The sequence below is a fragment of the Nansenia antarctica genome (genome assembly GCF_963989245.1).
Source record: "Nansenia antarctica genome assembly, chromosome: 4".
Classification (NCBI taxonomy): domain Eukaryota; kingdom Metazoa; phylum Chordata; class Actinopteri; order Argentiniformes; family Microstomatidae; genus Nansenia; species Nansenia antarctica.
This window is the reverse complement of record NC_137689.1, coordinates 55,004,516-55,020,891: the sequence shown is the minus strand read 5'-3', so window position 1 is coordinate 55,020,891 and position 16,376 is coordinate 55,004,516. Positions and strand designations below refer to the sequence as shown.

Sequence of the window (16,376 nt, the reverse complement as noted above, 5' to 3'; positions counted from 1 at the left end):
ATATCATGTATGGAGCCAGTGGTAGAATTCTAGCTATCTTAAAAACATGAAGCTAATGTGAGGTTAGACTGCAGTGGCCTCCGTCAGTGGCTGGTCTATTGCACTCCAGAAAGTGTACCAACTGTCGTTTAGTATTGACTGCAGGTGACTGTTGATAAAAAAAAAGCCCAATCCAGTCTGAGAACAGGCCACAGAGAGTGTGTAGTGTAGCAGGTCAACAACAGTGATGGCAGCCTCAAATCCTGCCCCCTCCCCTCATGCAGCAGCTTTAAGTCTTATTATTACAGCTAGTGTACACACAGTGCCTACCGAAGACAGTTCTCAGGGTCAACGAGGTACTAAACAGGGAGAATATTGCTATGCTTACTTTTTAATCCTCTTAATCAATTGATAATTTTTTTGATTGAAAAAAAAAAAAAACATGATTAGGGAACCACCTTAGTGATTGATGAAATGGCTTTGATACACAAGGTTCTACAGTAGGTTAAAAAACAAACAGCACTAAGGAACAGGGAGAGTCCATGAGTTACAGGTGTGTGTCTAACAACAGGTAGGGTCTCCGCCATGGAGGGGAGGCTGGGGGTGGTGGAGGGGCGGGGAGTCTTCAGTGCACAGGTTGCTTAGAGAAGGTATTTGTGTCTGGTGTCCTCGTCCAGAGTGAGGTCCACTACCTCAGGAGGGGACACCCAGTTGGGCTGTGGGGACACTGTAGTCCAGAGCTGGGATTGCCTTGTGCTGTTGAATTGCTCCACTGAGTTTGGCTTCCAGGAAGACAGGCTCTGGATAACACCTCCCCGAGGATGGGCACATCTATGTGACATCACCGTAACAGAACAGCATTAAAGTAGCAATTTGGTGACCTCAAATATGCCGACAGTTTGCATACATTAATAAAACATCAATCAAATTCATATCAAATCATTGTGAGCTGCAAACACTTTTTCAAACTACTGATAATCTGCAGGGTTTCCAGTGGGACCAGGACTGACTCTGCCTTTGTGTGTGAACCAACAGGAGGAACTAACTCACCTTGTGTTTTCTTGCACTCCTACTATTTCCACCTCGCTGTCTGAGGAGGGGATGTTGATCTGGCCCTTGTGAGGAGGGTCCCTGTGAGACAGCTCAGCCTTCATATGACCTGGAACACACAACACATCACCCTTTAGAGTGCACAGGTACACGTACAACACACTTAGAGTGCGCAGGGACACACACACAATACACACTGGGTCTTTAGACATTAGCTTATACCTAGGTAATACACAGAAACAACATAAAGTTAGGATAAATACAGGGACACAAATCAACACTTGGTGTCGGGGTGGATACAATGTTGTATGGCATAAATAGCTTAAACTGTTTCATTGCATTGGGCCAAAGCGGACAGAGGGAGCTTCTGTTTCGTGTGTTTTAACAATACAGGCAAACTCCCAAGGACGTATTCCACTCTTCAGCTTTCGGAGCACAGCAGAATTGTTTTATTCCATTTATCTCAAGACTAATATTTGTTTACCTTTTCTGAAACCCATATGAATTTTGGGCCACATGCACAGAGCCTAAACCTAGTGTAACTAATGCTGCTCCCCACGTGTCTCCTGGCTTATGCCAGAGATGGGCCTAATCGACTCTTTGAGAAGGAGGACATTTTCAGTTTGATACACTGGGTTTGTAACTGACCTGAGAGGAAGCACAGATGCTGTGCTCTTTTAGACCCAGAGTGTGCTCCCATATCCTGGTCTCTGTGTGTGCTTAGCTCATGTGTTATTATCACGCTGGTCCGCTGGACTCTCTCCACACTTAAGCTCTCCTGGTTAGAATCAGTGTCTGAAATATCAAAGTGCCCCACTACAGGAGGCCCGTCTGCAGAAACACACAGAAAACACTTCATTATTTAAACCATGTCTCTCAGACTGGAGGGGAAAGTGCAACAAAGCAAAGCAGGTTAAAAACCCCAGAATCTAGGGCCTAGATCATAGGCATTACACCAGGTTATAGCAGTACACTGGAGCACAGAACAGCTCGGCCCACTGAGTGTGTATTAACATAGCTCTGGCTTTCCCTCGGTTGAAAAATCAGACACCACTCGCCACTGCCACCATCAGGCTACATCGTACAACTCCAAAGATGTCATTTCATATGTTCTCATCTGCCATGCCTATATAGTATACACTGCATTTACCGGTCAAGACGCTATGGTGATGAATTGTGCACAATGTTAAGGCCTGGATCTTATTCAACAATATTCTTAGAGTAGGCTTAATTGTTGTCAGACTGAAGAAAATGTATTTGATGGCAACACCGTCTGAGACTTTTCTGTGTGTGTCCTACAAAGACGAACGCTGTGTGAAGTTGGAAAGAACACAACAATTAAAGAGAATGCTGAGGTTGACCATTTTTGCTCTAGCCTAATTTGTGATGAAAACCTAAACGTATCTTACAGAGCAATGTCAGGTTTAATGCATTGGAAAATAGGCCACAAATGACAATGTATTTTGCGTATCCTTTTTAATGCTTTTCAAATGACAGCCATTCACAAAAAAACTACTACAGGATGCAATCATTACAAAACTCAGTAAATTTTCAGTTCAAAATCTGTAATTTCATCAAGTGAATGAAATAAGGCAAGTCAATGTAATAGAGCAGTAGTTTGACCAGTTATAAAAAAAAACAACCAAAAACAATGTCTCAATGTAACAGAGTGAAACGTTGCCATGGTGATGAAACCCTGATAGAGTATTGGGGAGGGAGGGCGGGCCATGCTTGGAGTGTCTCTGCTGTACCCTGTAAGAAGAGTCTCTGTCTCTGGGAGTTACACACAGCCCAGGCCTGAGGGTGATCTGGACACAATGTTCTATGGGACTGCAGTGTGGGAGTGTAGGCAGAGCAGTGCTACCAGGGTTACTGAGGGTAACTTCACAATGGAAAGCCTATGGAGTGAAGATAAAAAAGGACTAATATAAACCAAGATTATCTCTTTGGTAAACATCATACCTGTCCTCAATGGAAACCTATGATGTAGGCAACATGCTTCTAAAAAGAGCACTCTCTCCTGTGAGCTGCTGATGTGACTGACATACTGTTGCTATACTAGAAATATTAAGAACAATGTGAAGGTAAACAAATGGAAGACCACTCTAGAGCAAATTAACTGTCAGATTAGGCTACATGTGGTGGCAATATTCATATGGCAAATGCCCATTTAGAAATGTAACAATAACGGCAGGGGGGTAAGATCTGGGAATATGTCACTGCATTTCAAGAACATAATAGCAAACGTCTGCACACAAGCGAATGAAAATGAATTTATCCTTTGACACTTGCACATTTTACATAACCATAGGGAAGATAACATGCAAACAGGAGTGTGAAAAAAGAAGATCTTCTTTATTCTATGCAGTACATTTATGCAAATTGTAATGCTCGGAACATTCCGCCCGACTGAATAAGTTCCTAGATATATTCCTTTTGCAATGTGTCCTGGACGATTAGGTAGTGTTTGAAGAAGTCAGGCGTGTGCATGGCACTAAAAACACCGTATTCTCTAAAAGTAGTTGGAGAGGGTTGATCAGTGAGGCCGGGGAGACCTACCTCAGAAACCACAGGATCTGAACCAGAAAAGGCCACTTTGTCACCTGCATGTTACACATTTGGGAATCAGTATTAATATGCCACAAATGTTTCAGCTTTACTGCTCTGTAACCCAACCTCTGCTCTCATAGTAATCTTAAACCTGCTTTCAGTGTGATAATAAAAGTCATATCAATACAACTACTAAAATAGGCAGCATTTTCTTAAAGCACAGGCCAAGTTGGCATGAGGAGAGAGGAAGAAGAAATTTGAGGCTCTTGATATTACACAGCTGCTATCCAGAACCAAAGACCACATACCTTACCTGACGCCCACAATTCACACATAAAAAACTGCCAGTGTCTCTCCTTACTACCATCAGTGTCATTTTTGTTCATGGGTATCAGTGCCAACACAATGGCTAAACACACAGAAAGAGACATTACTGCTCTACGTACAGTACATATAAACATTGGTCTGTCTTAGTTCAACATCCAAATTAATTGAAGGTATTGTATGGGATGAGTATATTGCATTAAGAATATAATCATTTTCTATAATGTGTTGTTAGTAAAGCTATGCCACCAAAGTAAAGGCTGTAAAAGAGTTGACAACGTCTGATATCAACGTCTGGGATCACCCAGAGCACTGGATGTGGCTCTGAGTCAATGGCACTATGATTCTCCAACACATCATTCCCAGCATGAGTTCAGTATGACAAGGCACATGCTATGAAGTAGCAGCCTCCCGACCTAGTGGCTGACTGGGTGCTGTAATGCACGTTTCTGTATGAAGAACATGAACTGAAACAGTGTGTGTGTGTGTGTGTGTGTGCGCACGCACGCTGGTAAACAGGTATACTCTTGGAATAGGCCATACTGCAAGCAATAGTGAGAGCTCTGACGAATAGTCTCTTTAGAGAAATATGCATTGTCCGTGTCAAAAATGCTCGTCAAGCTATACTAGTTGTACAAGTTGCTGTAGAAACAAGTCATTTGGCTGCAGTGCAGTAACAGGTTGAGTTGTTTAGAACACATCCTAGAAGACCTCACAGTGATTGAGCACTGACAGGTTGCCCTGAGCCACAAGTCCTTCACAGCCTGGAGGATATAGCCATCATTCAAATGCAATCAACTGTGTCGAACTGCAGTCGTCTGTGTGGTTTTGGTTCTTCTACTGTACTCAAAATAAAACTCCTATACATGGCCATGCTCACCGTGTTAATGGAATACCACACCTAGGATTTTCAGTAGAATAAAATCCTAAACAATAAGGACTAAAATCCACAATAAATGTGGACATCAGATAACCACACCCACCATAACTGTGTGTGATGGTACTGGATCTTTATCAATTTCTAAACTGCGGTGCTAAAGCAGTCCACGAGTGCAACAACAACAACAACAACAAATCTAAACGTTCAAGAGATTAGGGTCTGGAACTTCCATGTTTCCATTTTGGGTGACCACTTCAGGCAGGATGTTGTTGTTGAGGGGGATGGGCACCAAGTTGGTGTTCTCTCTGGCCAACATGTACGCGGCCATGGTCTCCTGCGATTCCGAGGAAGGCAGAAAGGAGCTGGGAGGGGTGGGGCGAGGCGCCCGGTGGCGGTGGCGTCGGCCCTCTCTGGGGTCGCTCGAGTGTTTGGACGAGTCGTCGTCGTCATCCGAGTCGAGGCGCGTGAGCTTCTCCATCCAGACGCGGAAGCGCTCCTCAGTCTGGCGCTGCATCACGGCGAAGCGCGTCATCGCCTCCTCCAGAACGCTGCCGATGCTGTTCCTGTCCCACGAGCCGCCATCCAGCAGCCCCTGAATCTGAGCGCTCACTCCGGATCCCTCCGCACGGCTGAAGCCAGCTTTAAAGACATTGAGGCCAAGCCATAAGAAACACAGTAGCACTTTCATGTTCGCTGGTGGACTTTTTAAAGAGAAAAAAAATGACAGGTTGTGTTGCGTGCAGGTCGACTTTTCATGCTGATGGACTACGTCATGCAGTAGTAGCGGTCAGGTCTGTGTGCGAAATGCAATAATGGTTGACAACATGGAGTTCTAGAGATCCGGTAGACGGTAGCCTAATTGGTGTTTTACAAAATGTAGGGCCTCATTTCTCGTGTAAAACAGCAGAAAATACTCTACATTATGATTTATATTGTACATTATTTTTAACTATGTTTTTGAGAAGAAAGTTGATTATTCAACCAGAGTTTAAGTAAACAGCGTGGAAATGTATTGCACGCCATGCAATTGTTAGTTGCAGTATTCTAAACTCCCACTGGATTATGTCCAATCCTGTCTGCTACAAATATTAGTTATAAAGGGCTACTTCTTGGGACTGACCTCCCTGTGTAGCCCTATGCAGCTCTGCTCTCCCTGTGTAGCCCTGTGAAGCTCTGCTCTCCCTGTGTAGCTCTGCGCTCCCTGTGTAGCCCTGTGAAGCTCTGCTCTCCCTGTGTAGCCCTGTGCAGCTCTGCTCTCCCTGTGTAGCCCTGTGAAGCTCTGCTCTCCCTGTGTAGCCCTGTGCAGCCCTGTGAAGCTCTGCTCTCCCTGTGTAGCCCTGTGCAGCTCTGCTCTCCCTGTGTAGTCTGAAGTTTGTTCAACATTGAAGTAACAAAGCAAAATAGACCCCTGCAGGGGATAGATTTTCATGAAAATGCTTACTTGAATGAAGGAAAATCACTGATTTTAATTAAAACAAGCAAGTTACCTAAATGTATGTACATTTCTCATTTAACTTTGCAGATTAGGTAACACGATTTTAAGACTAGCACCAAATAACACCAAGTTTAACTAATTTATTGTAAAACCAACCAATCATCTGCCAAAAAACGTTAAGCCAATGGAATATAAGGTCGCATTCATACCTGTAATTTGTTTCTGATTCAGGGAATAATATGTTACAATGTTGCACTTGGACCTGGTTCGATTCATGTCCACACTGCAATCTTGACAGAGCAAACGGTCTTCAGGTCTGCTCTGGTTCTGAATACGCCCTCAACACCACACACTTGCTAACAGTTTTGTGATTGGGTCAGACTTGAGTTTTCTTCGCCGGCGGCGATCATACACCCATGCTGGTGACCGACCCGTAATCGAAAATGGAGCATCAGTGGCGTGTGTGGATATTAGCGTTGATTGCTCTTCTCTGGTTCATATACCAGTGTTCGGTATATGAACAATATATTCAGTTCGAGCAAGCATCAAGACTACACAGAGAACAATGTGCTAATGCATCTGACCAGAAGAAGACGCATTGCTGCTGCCTCAAGACGCGTAGGAGAAGACGCGCTCTGGTGCGGAACCATATCAACATCAGAGCTTCACCTGACACACCAGTAGATTACTTTAATAGAAAAGACCATTATTCCATCATATTACAAGCTGTGGTGGACCACAAGCTCAAGTTTTGGGACATGTTGGACGGGCAGGAAAAATCCACGATGCCCGTGTTATCACCCTGTCAAAACTGTATGAGCATGGTGAAAGAGGAATAGTGAGAAGAGCATTTGAGGGAGTTGAGGTCATTGTCATTTTAGGTGATTCAGCCTACCCTCTGCTGTCTTGGGTGACCCCAGAACAAATAGCTTTCAACCATCGCCTTAGTCAGACACGCATCACTGTAGAGAATCTCAAAGGCCGCTGGAGGCGTCTACTGAAGCAATGCGATGCCGACATTACCTTTGTCAGCCAAATCATGACAGAATGTTGTGCACTAGACAACTTCAGTGAAGTTCAACAGGAAGAAGACCTTGGACACAATGTAGTGAGAGAAGCGGACGAGGTTGAAGAGGATGTGAGACAAGGCCACCAGCAGGACAACAGAAGGGAAATAGAAAGAGAGGCACTTTGCAGATATTTTTCAAGAATGTAATTTCAAATGTAACAGATCAGAATCAACAGGGCAATGCAATCAACAGAAATGCACATTACATTTTCAAGAATGTAATGTCAAACAGTTAACTAGTTTGCAAGAGAATGTAAACAAAAACAAGTGTTCAAGGTAAACAGGGGGAGGAGAGGTGGAGATGGAGGGCGAGGAGGGGAGGGATGGAGGGAGAGATGGAGTGAGAGGAGAGAGATGGAGGGAGGGAGAAGAGGGATGGAGGGAGTAATTTAAATGACATTTAAATAACACAATATATGGTGTATATATATATATATATATGAAATATTAAAACATTGTAGCCTATTGCCTAACAACACTCCTGAACAATCATTGTATAGCCTAACAACAGGCCTGAACAATTCCAGTTCTTAACAAGAACATTTCGCCAGGTTGGATGACCTGCTGGGGGATGGGCTGTGGAGGACGTGGTGGTAAAGAGTAGGACAGGTGCTGCTGTGGAGGCGGGTAGTGCTGTAGAGGCACTGGCATCATTGTTGGTGGGATGGGTATAGGATTTTAGAATGGATTGTAGAAATGTGGTTGCGGACGCAAAGCACCGATAAGTGTGCCTATCAGCTGTGTGAACATTTGTTGGGTAGCCTGTTGTTGGGTTTGCATGGCTTGAAATCGCCTCTCCTTAGCCTCCTGATGTACGCATCATGTTCTCCAGGGCAGCGGCCTCTTGGGCTTGGCGGGTTTGCGCAGATTCTTGCATTAGCTCCAGATCCCTCCTCTGTGCGGCCTGGTAACACTGTAGCAGCTCATGAGGCAGGTCAGATCTGGTTTTCCTCTTCTTGGATTGGGACCCAGGAATGGGCAGTCGGCTTCTTCTATCTTGGCTCCTGCTTCCTGTTGCTGCTTCTTGTGCAGCATCACACCCCTCTGTGTCAGCGGAGTTGGGTGTATCATCTGGTGCTGATGTTGGTCCAGTAGGTCCTGTAATAGCCACTGCAAAATCAGAAATGCCAAATCAACATGGTAACGTAAGCTAGCTAACTAGTTTGCCAGAGAATGCAAACAAAAAACATGTGTTCGCGGTAAACAGGGAGAGGAGAGGAGATGGAGAGGAGTGATGGAGGGAGGGGAGGTGAGGAGATGGAGATGGAGGGAGAGGAGATGGAGAGGAGGTGAGGAGATGGAGAGGAGAGGGATGGAGACGTAGCTCGTAGTTCCGAAACCGTGAGCGTTTCCCTAGATCGGTTCGTTTTGGCATATGTGAACACAGAGGCACTGTCGCAAATATAATATATCTATATAGTATAAGCCTATGCATATTTATAAGCATAAACTCACGTTATAGGGTTACTGTTAACTGGAATCGTCTGATGGCTTATGAAAATGTGTTTCTTGGCTTATATAAAATATATAACCAAGCTTACCTGAACCTGATCCGTCTTCGGTTCAGTGTTGTTCAATGAATACATTGTTGTATGCCTCCAGAGCTCGTCTTCTCCAGGCAGCAGCAGCAGCACGTCTTCTTCGTATCAGATGCATTAGCACTAGGGCTACTACAGGGCAAACGATCAAAATTTCTTTTTCGATAATCGCAAGAATTAACGATCAATTACCGATAAGCTTTTTTTTCATCAAAAAAAAAAAAAAAAAAACTAGGGCAGAAATAACAAGCATGTTTTCCTTGGGGAAAAAACGTTATTTGTGTTGCTATTGCACACATTCAAACTAGACACTACAGTCAGATAACAATCCTCTTAAACAAGGCAGTGAGTAGCCTAAATTGTTTAACTTAAAAACACATGTTACGTTATAAATAAAAATATAGAAAATAAGTAACTCACCATAGGAGCAGTAAAAAAACAAATAGGAGGATGACTGAAAACGTTAGTGTCCTTAAGAGCGTCCAGCTTAACTTAAATTTAAACTCCAGCGAGAGACTGTAGGCGGCAGGCCTACTGGTTCTTGTTCAGAAAGATGATCATGTTAACATGTTCAGGGGTGAGAGACGAACGCAATCTGGTGACACGTGGACAAACTAATTTACATTATTATTATTCTAAAAAATAAATAATAATAATAATAATAATAATAATAATGATTATCGATCAAAATATTTTGTGATCGACCAAGATCCTTATCGATCGTCGATCATTGATGCCCACCCCTAATTAGCACATTGTTCTGTAGGTGTAGTCTTAATGCTTGCTCAAACTAAATATGTTGTTCATATACCGAACACTGGTATATGAACCAGAGAAGAGCAATCAACGCTAATATTCACACACACCACTGATGGTCCATTTTTGATTAACGGGTCGGTCACCAGCATGGGTGTACGATCACCGCCGGCGAAGAAAACTCCATTTCAGATTTCTTGAAATCCAAACTTCCCGCAAAATTCGGACCAATCACAAAACTGTTAGCAAGCGCGTGGTGTTGAGGGCGTATTCAGAACAAGAGCAGACCTGAAGATCGTTTGCTCTGTCAAGATTGCAGTGTGGACATGAATCGAACCAGGTCCAAGTGCAACATTGTAACATATTATTCCCTGAATCGGAACAAATTACAGGTATGAATTTGTTTGGTATATGAGAAAAGTTAACACAGTTAACAAAGCTAAAACAAATAGGCCTTTACACCTGTATTCTTTTGAACCACCGTACTAGCCGATTTATATTTGATTTAGCCTAATAGGACTGAATGTGAGGAACACTTACGAAATTCAAGAAATCACTCTACATAAACATTCACTCCATTAACCAAGAAATATAAATTTACAAAGAAATTAAACAGGGGGTTACTTATGTGCAGACAAATAACAGCTAATCAATTTTGATGGCTGCTGAGGGCCATTTTCCAAGTTCAACATGTCTTTCCACACCTTAGCCTACTCTGTGTAGCCTAGTAGACTTTTTTTTTTTTTTTTTTACAATCTTTGTACAGGCTATAGCCTAGACTGTGCTTGGAAATAAACAAACAAGAAGACAACAAACAGGTATTCATCTCAAATAATAATGCAGTATGAAATCCAAAGACATCCTAATCCAAAACACAGACAGAGCCTTGCAAAACGGCTGCGTCCACCAGGGAGCAACTGCACAAACAGCTATGGCCTATGACACATCAGGGCCTCGGGGAAATCAAAGACGGCACAATCATATTCAACAGGATTTCCACGACCTGTACCAGCAGGATACATCTGGCTGATATCGCATGGGTATAATTAATTATCAGGCTCTCTCTAAGAGCAAAGGTAAAGTAAAGACTGAGTATTTAGCCTTCTATGACATGTTACATGCTACAGTGGTATATCACAGTGACATTGAGCTACTGTGCACAGGGTTATCTACTGGACACTGTTCTCCCAGTTAACCACATGATGAGACCATATAGGCTAGGCCTACACTCGGTTTACAGTAGCCTCACTGCAGCGGTAAAAAGAGCTCACTAGCCTATATGGAAGCACAGATCAGAGTAGAAGACAATACAACCCGGTAGTGACATTCTGCAAATGATATCTACATTCCCACAACATGCACACAATGACAGTTCGATAAAGACCACTTCCTACTACGGGGTGATTCAAGTGGATGCGGTAATCTTCCAAAGTTATGGTGAGTGACAACAAATGGATAAAGTGACAAAGTAACACAAAACATTCAGTGTGATATCCATGTGGGGGGTTATGCAAACATGAACCAAGCAGCGTGTGTATTGGCCTGTGATGTGATTACTATGGGTGGCCGTGACATAAGTGTAGTGGTGATTACTCTGGGATGTCAGTGGAGAATGCGAGTTACCTGCTCCATGGCAAATGTAGAGTACTTGTAAATCTGATGCCTCGGTATATATGTACAGATAGATAAAGGGCTGTGTATCAAGTCAGAGATAATTGTTACCTGGGCTCTGTCTGTCAACAAAGTCTGTAGTATGCATGCTACTTGGTATGTCTGGGTTAAAGGTGCGTGATGAATGTTAGCTAACCTGGGCGGTGTCTGGTAAATGTGGGCTATGTGTTGACTGTTACCTGGGATGTCTGTGGTGATTGTCTTGCTGCCTCCTGACGCCTCGTCGTCGTCGTCCTCGGAGGAGCTGGTGCTGGAGTCGCAGGTGAGGTCGCTGTCGCTCGTACTGCTGTCCTGCAGCAAGTTGTACTTCTTCCGCGCCGCCGCCTCGCGCTTCTGCCTCAGCAGCCGCATGCGGTCCTTGTGCTTCTGACTCCGGTGGCCTTTGACCTTAGCCAGCCGGCCGTTGGTTTGTTTCTCTGCCCCTCCCGCCGCGGAAGGCTGACACCGATTCTTCTTCGCTGCCATTGCGTTAGTCTCACTTTCAGAGCGCGAGCGCCGAGACTTCCTCCCCCCTGCCACTGTCGCTGATATTTGGCCCCCTGTCGCCAGCCCAGGGTGGGCTCCTCCCTCTGTGGTACCCCCTTCCCCTGCGGCACGCGAGGCTGCCCCCTCATCCCCAGAGGAGAGTGTGTCTGAGTCGGCCAAGTGGCCGCTGGAGGATGGCGAGAGCATGCAAGGGTTGGAGTCACTGCTTTCGTAGACGCGACCAGAGGCAGCCTTGTCGCTCCCGGTAGAGGCATGCTGGGACTCCTGGGAGTCTCTGCGCAGCTCCTTCATCAGGCAGGGCATGGAGAGTAGGCCAGGCTCACCCTCCGTCTGCAGGGGGCTGTCCCCCTCCTTCTCCCCTGGTGGCGAGCTGGTCGTCGTCGTCGTTGTCGTCTCTGTTTTAAAGGGCCCATCTTGCTCCCCCCTGGCAGCAGCAGCTGACCCCCTCTCCGTGGGGCACTCTGGCACGGTCTCAGCATCCACAAACTCCTCTGTCTTCTCTATGTCTGCCATCTTCATGCTAGTTGAGCACAGAGCCCCTAGGTCTGACTGTCATAGACGAATGTGCCTGGACAGGAACTCACCTGGAAAAAGAATAAATTCATCCAATCATATCTTAGAGTTCAAGAGTATGCCGCCCCCCCCCCAACACACACACACACACACACACACACACACACACACACACACACACTGTATATATCATTTAATCCATAAAAACAACAAATGTAAGTGACTAGCTAAGCCATCCATTAAATGATACAACGCAAAAGGCATGAGTTTGGACACCATACATACACTAACTTGGTATCAATATAGAGGGTGGATTTGAACTGCTGCAAATAGACTCACTGTAACTGGTGCACAGTGTACTGTAGCTGGCTTCAAAAGAATGGTGTCATGTTTGAGTCCTGCGGCGGTGGCAGTCTAGGTGCACCACCCCGAAACTCAAACCGAGAGAGTCGACGCAACAACCTACCTTAGCCACGATCCCGGGATAACAGACAGAGCTTCATCTATCATGTATGAACAACATGGGGGCTGAGCTTTCTTCCAACTAGGCATGGTAGCTAGAAGCCACAGTGTACCTCACCGTTACTTAGCGGCTGGCTGAACTAATGTCATCGTATATCGCCTCATAAGGCGGTCACCGCACTAAGCTGGCTAGGTCACCACGGCCAGCAGGGGAGAGACTGAGGGCGTCGTTAGCTGGCTAGTGTCTGCTACTGCAGTAATGTGGCATTCGTCTAGAAGTAGCCAGCTAGCTCGCCACGTTTTAATTGGGTTGAGTTCTGAATGGCTACGCTGAAACGATGGTCCGTTATCAACGCGTCTGACGCCTGTTATTGCCAGCTGCCTAGCTAGTTACCACCCAAAATATGGAGTCAAAAGAGTGAGCTAGCTGGATAGATCATGCCTGCTAGGAGTTAGCCAGATGGCTAGTTCTGACGATGTGTAACGTTAGCCGCTTCTTCTCACTTAGCAGAGGAACTTACCTGAATGTTATACGCTTGTTTTGGCTGTATCCGACTTCTTTGACATCTTATCTCTAAGCTTCTTCACTTGGCACGCATAAGTAACGCACAATGACTTCTCTACGTCTATAAATTGTAACTTGAACTTGGGTCCACTGTGGATATCTTATTTCCAGCTAGCTACTTATTTCAAAATGTCCCCATCAGCCGTTGTTCACCTAAAAACTGTATGCGCCATTTCCGTACTGCTGCTTTAAGGGTCACACGTTGGAAATCTAGCGCCCCTAACCGTAGTGGAGGAGGATCTTTGATTGCTCTTATATTAATATGTATTTTATCACATTCTCCATCAAAAAATAAATAAATAATATATATATATATACAGTACAGGCCAAACGTTTGGACACACCTTCTCATTCAATGTGTTTCCTTTATTTTCATTGTAGATTCTCACTGAAGGCATCAAAACTATGAATGAACACATGTGGAATGATGTACTTAACAAAAAAGTGTGAAATAACTCTAAATATGTCTTAGATTTTAGATTCCTCAAAGTAGCCACCCTTTGCTTTTTTGTTGTTAATAAAATACATGTTGTTGTTGTTGTTAATAAAATATATAATAATAATATTATATATATATAATAACATATTATTATTAACACATATTATATTTAATATTATTATTATATATTTTATTAACAACAAAAAAGCAAAGGGTGGCTACTTTGAGGAATCTGAAATATAAGACATATTTAGAGTTATTTCACACTTTATTGTTAAATACATAATTCCTGTGTTCATTCATAGTTTTGATGCCTTCAGTGAGAATCTACAATGTACCAAATAGTCATGAAAATAAAGGAAACGCATTGAATGAGAAGGTGTGTCCAAACTTTTGGCCTGTACTGTATATATATATATATATATATATATATATATATATATATATATATATATATATATATATGATGCCAAAAATATGATGCCAATAATAACTTTATATACAACCTTTATTAGAATTAATTATGTTTACATAATAAACATGCATTTTATGTTTCCAATCCATCAGCAACAGATGTGTGATTTTAAGGGTTGCCCATGGCATTGAGGATGTCCACCTTCATCTGGAGTTGAGAATCAATTGAAGCCTTGGATAAAGACAAAATAGTTCTATTTAAATGCATTTTTGACGATGTGTACAGTCAGTAAAACAACCTTCCCATTGTCAAACTCACCAATTCTCTTTTTGCCTCTTCAATTTTCACTTGAGCAAGAGCTGGACTCTAATGACAAAACACAGCACAAGTTAGCAGAACAAATCATGCAACAAACATTTTGGAAGATCAAATAAGTCATATACAAGTTAAAGAAACAAAATACGTACAGTGCTCAAGTCGCTATAAGGTTCCAGTTTCTTTGTCAACGGTTCAATTTCTTGTTTTAACATTGCAATTTTCTGCAGAGACAGAGGAAAACACTATTGTGATACATTTCACAACAATCAAGACCAACAATAACACATGTTTTTGTGATTACCTCAGAGAGTTCAGAGAGTGCTTGGTGTGAGAGTCGATCCTCCATACGTCTGGATGCCAGCTGATCCTGCAAGAGAGCGCCATGCATTGCGCTTATGTCACAAGCACCAACTGAATACGAATGAGCTATCAAAAAAAGCACAGCCTACCCCGCCCCAATCAAACATCTCAAAAAACTAAAACTAACCTGAGCAACCTTATTTCGGTATGACAGATCTTTGGCTTTTGCTTTCACAAAATCCATGTTCAGCAGTCTATCTTCCCCTTTGGCTCTCTCCACCTCCTGAGCTTTTACTGTTTTTTTTATGTCCCTGTAATCAGATGAATATGTAAATGAACAACCTTAGCTGACAACCTTAGCTTTTTGCATGTAAATCTTCAGTTTCATCCTGACTGTGATCATCTTACTCTTGCAAGGTCTTGCGTAGAACCAGAGTGGCCCCAAGTCTCTTTCTGAGGGCACTTAGCTCTCTGTCAAGTCTTCTGTCCATCTTCTCAGATTCCAGAAGTTCATTGGTCAGGTTATTTATTGCAGGCACAAAGCTAAACAAACGACATGGAATTTTTGCATGACAATTAATTTCCATGACTTTCTGTCAGTGTTTTTGTTGATGTTATCGGTAAAATGAATTGCACACATTTTACATAAAATTGCAAACGTAGAAGTCAGCGTGGCTCTGTTTAAACTAGTAAAGTTACTTAACTACCTGCTTAAAGATGTGTCTCTGACTCCGAGAACCATTGCGTTTGCCACCAAGGTTGACAGGTAGTCTGACGCAGACTTTGCCAAACTTCCAGAGGATAAACCCACTCCTTGTAACACGACATCCTGGAGATGAACACCTGAAAGAGAACCATAGACACAGCAGAGCATGATGTCCCCACTGCCCAGATCTCTATGAACCACTTTACAATTAACGGCACATCAAACTATCACGTTACCGTCCGCCTGATATTCAGAGGCTTTCTGTTGGTGATCATCTATGAGCAGGGAAGTCTCATTGCATCGAGCTTCACTTATTTCTGCAAGCTGGAACAGTATGTCAGCAGTCCGTGTGTTGACCTCATATTGGGGAACAGTTTGATCTCCAAAAACCCCGTGGAGCCATTTTCTAACCTGAAAAATATAAACAAGAGGACATTAATAAATAGGCTTTGAAGAAGTCACAGACAGGTCTCTGGGTAAACTTGAATATACATTAGAATGCAATCAATAACACACAGAAGACCACTAACCTTCTTGTTCTTTTCACACATCTATACGAGAAGAAAATATAAACTGTTGAAGAAGAGGGTTGGAAGAGACAAGATCCTGACAACGAACTCGGTGACAACACATACAATGTAATGTAATAACAGCAATAACACACACTTCTTTCGCGCCTCTCGTTTCGTCTTCTTCTTCTGTTGAATCGTTTCATTCAACAGCTTCCGGCTTCAGGTCATTTGTATTCAGCCAATGGGAACTGCTTTAACTGCTTTAACCCGCCTACCTGTAGTACCTCTTCAACGTTTCACATTACCGGTAGCTTTTTTCCCCAAAGAACATTCCCTCAGAATAAAGATCTAAACGGGACCACCTGAGCAGTGCAATCACAGAGTATGTGAATATGCATTGTCCAAATT

At 43.4% G+C, this 16,376-nt stretch overlaps 2 protein-coding genes across 2 annotated transcripts; both read right to left on the bottom strand.

The window, feature by feature from the left end:
* ark2n (arkadia (rnf111) N-terminal like PKA signaling regulator 2n) lies at window positions 1-13,368 on the bottom strand. The gene is made up of 5 exons (XM_080528188.1): window positions 13,235-13,368; window positions 11,432-12,322; window positions 1,678-1,860; window positions 1,030-1,138; window positions 1-810 (listed from the first exon to the last, which is right to left on the bottom strand). Exons 2-5 carry the CDS (start codon window positions 12,255-12,257, stop codon window positions 621-623), a joined length of 1,308 nt encoding a protein of 435 aa, XP_080384314.1. The 5' UTR covers window positions 12,258-12,322; window positions 13,235-13,368; the 3' UTR covers window positions 1-620.
* A 932-nt stretch (window positions 13,369-14,300) lies between these two features.
* On the bottom strand, window positions 14,301-16,120 carry haus1 (HAUS augmin-like complex, subunit 1; the record flags this gene model as incomplete). Its single annotated transcript, XM_080529466.1, has 9 exons — window positions 15,987-16,120; window positions 15,693-15,867; window positions 15,458-15,593; window positions 15,159-15,293; window positions 14,938-15,061; window positions 14,752-14,817; window positions 14,600-14,671; window positions 14,451-14,498; window positions 14,301-14,363 (listed from the first exon to the last, which is right to left on the bottom strand). The coding sequence occupies exons 1-9, from the start codon at window positions 16,005-16,007 to the stop codon at window positions 14,301-14,303; spliced, it is 840 nt and encodes a 279-aa protein (XP_080385592.1). The 5' UTR covers window positions 16,008-16,120.
* Window positions 16,121-16,376: the final 256 nt, after the last annotated feature.

Bases quoted from the DNA above. Each gene is read 5' to 3' on its own strand.
- ark2n (XM_080528188.1), bottom strand. From the start codon at position 12,257: ATGAAGATGGCAGACATAGAGAAGACAGAGGAGTTTGTGGATGCTGAG. The intron at 1,861-11,431 runs GTAACAGTCAAC...GTGTTTCTGCAG, and splicing joins AATCACCACAGACATCCCAG to ACGGGCCTCCTGTAGTGGGG. The intron at 811-1,029 runs GTGAGTTAGTTC...GATGTCACATAG, and splicing joins GGAGTGCAAGAAAACACAAG to ATGTGCCCATCCTCGGGGAG.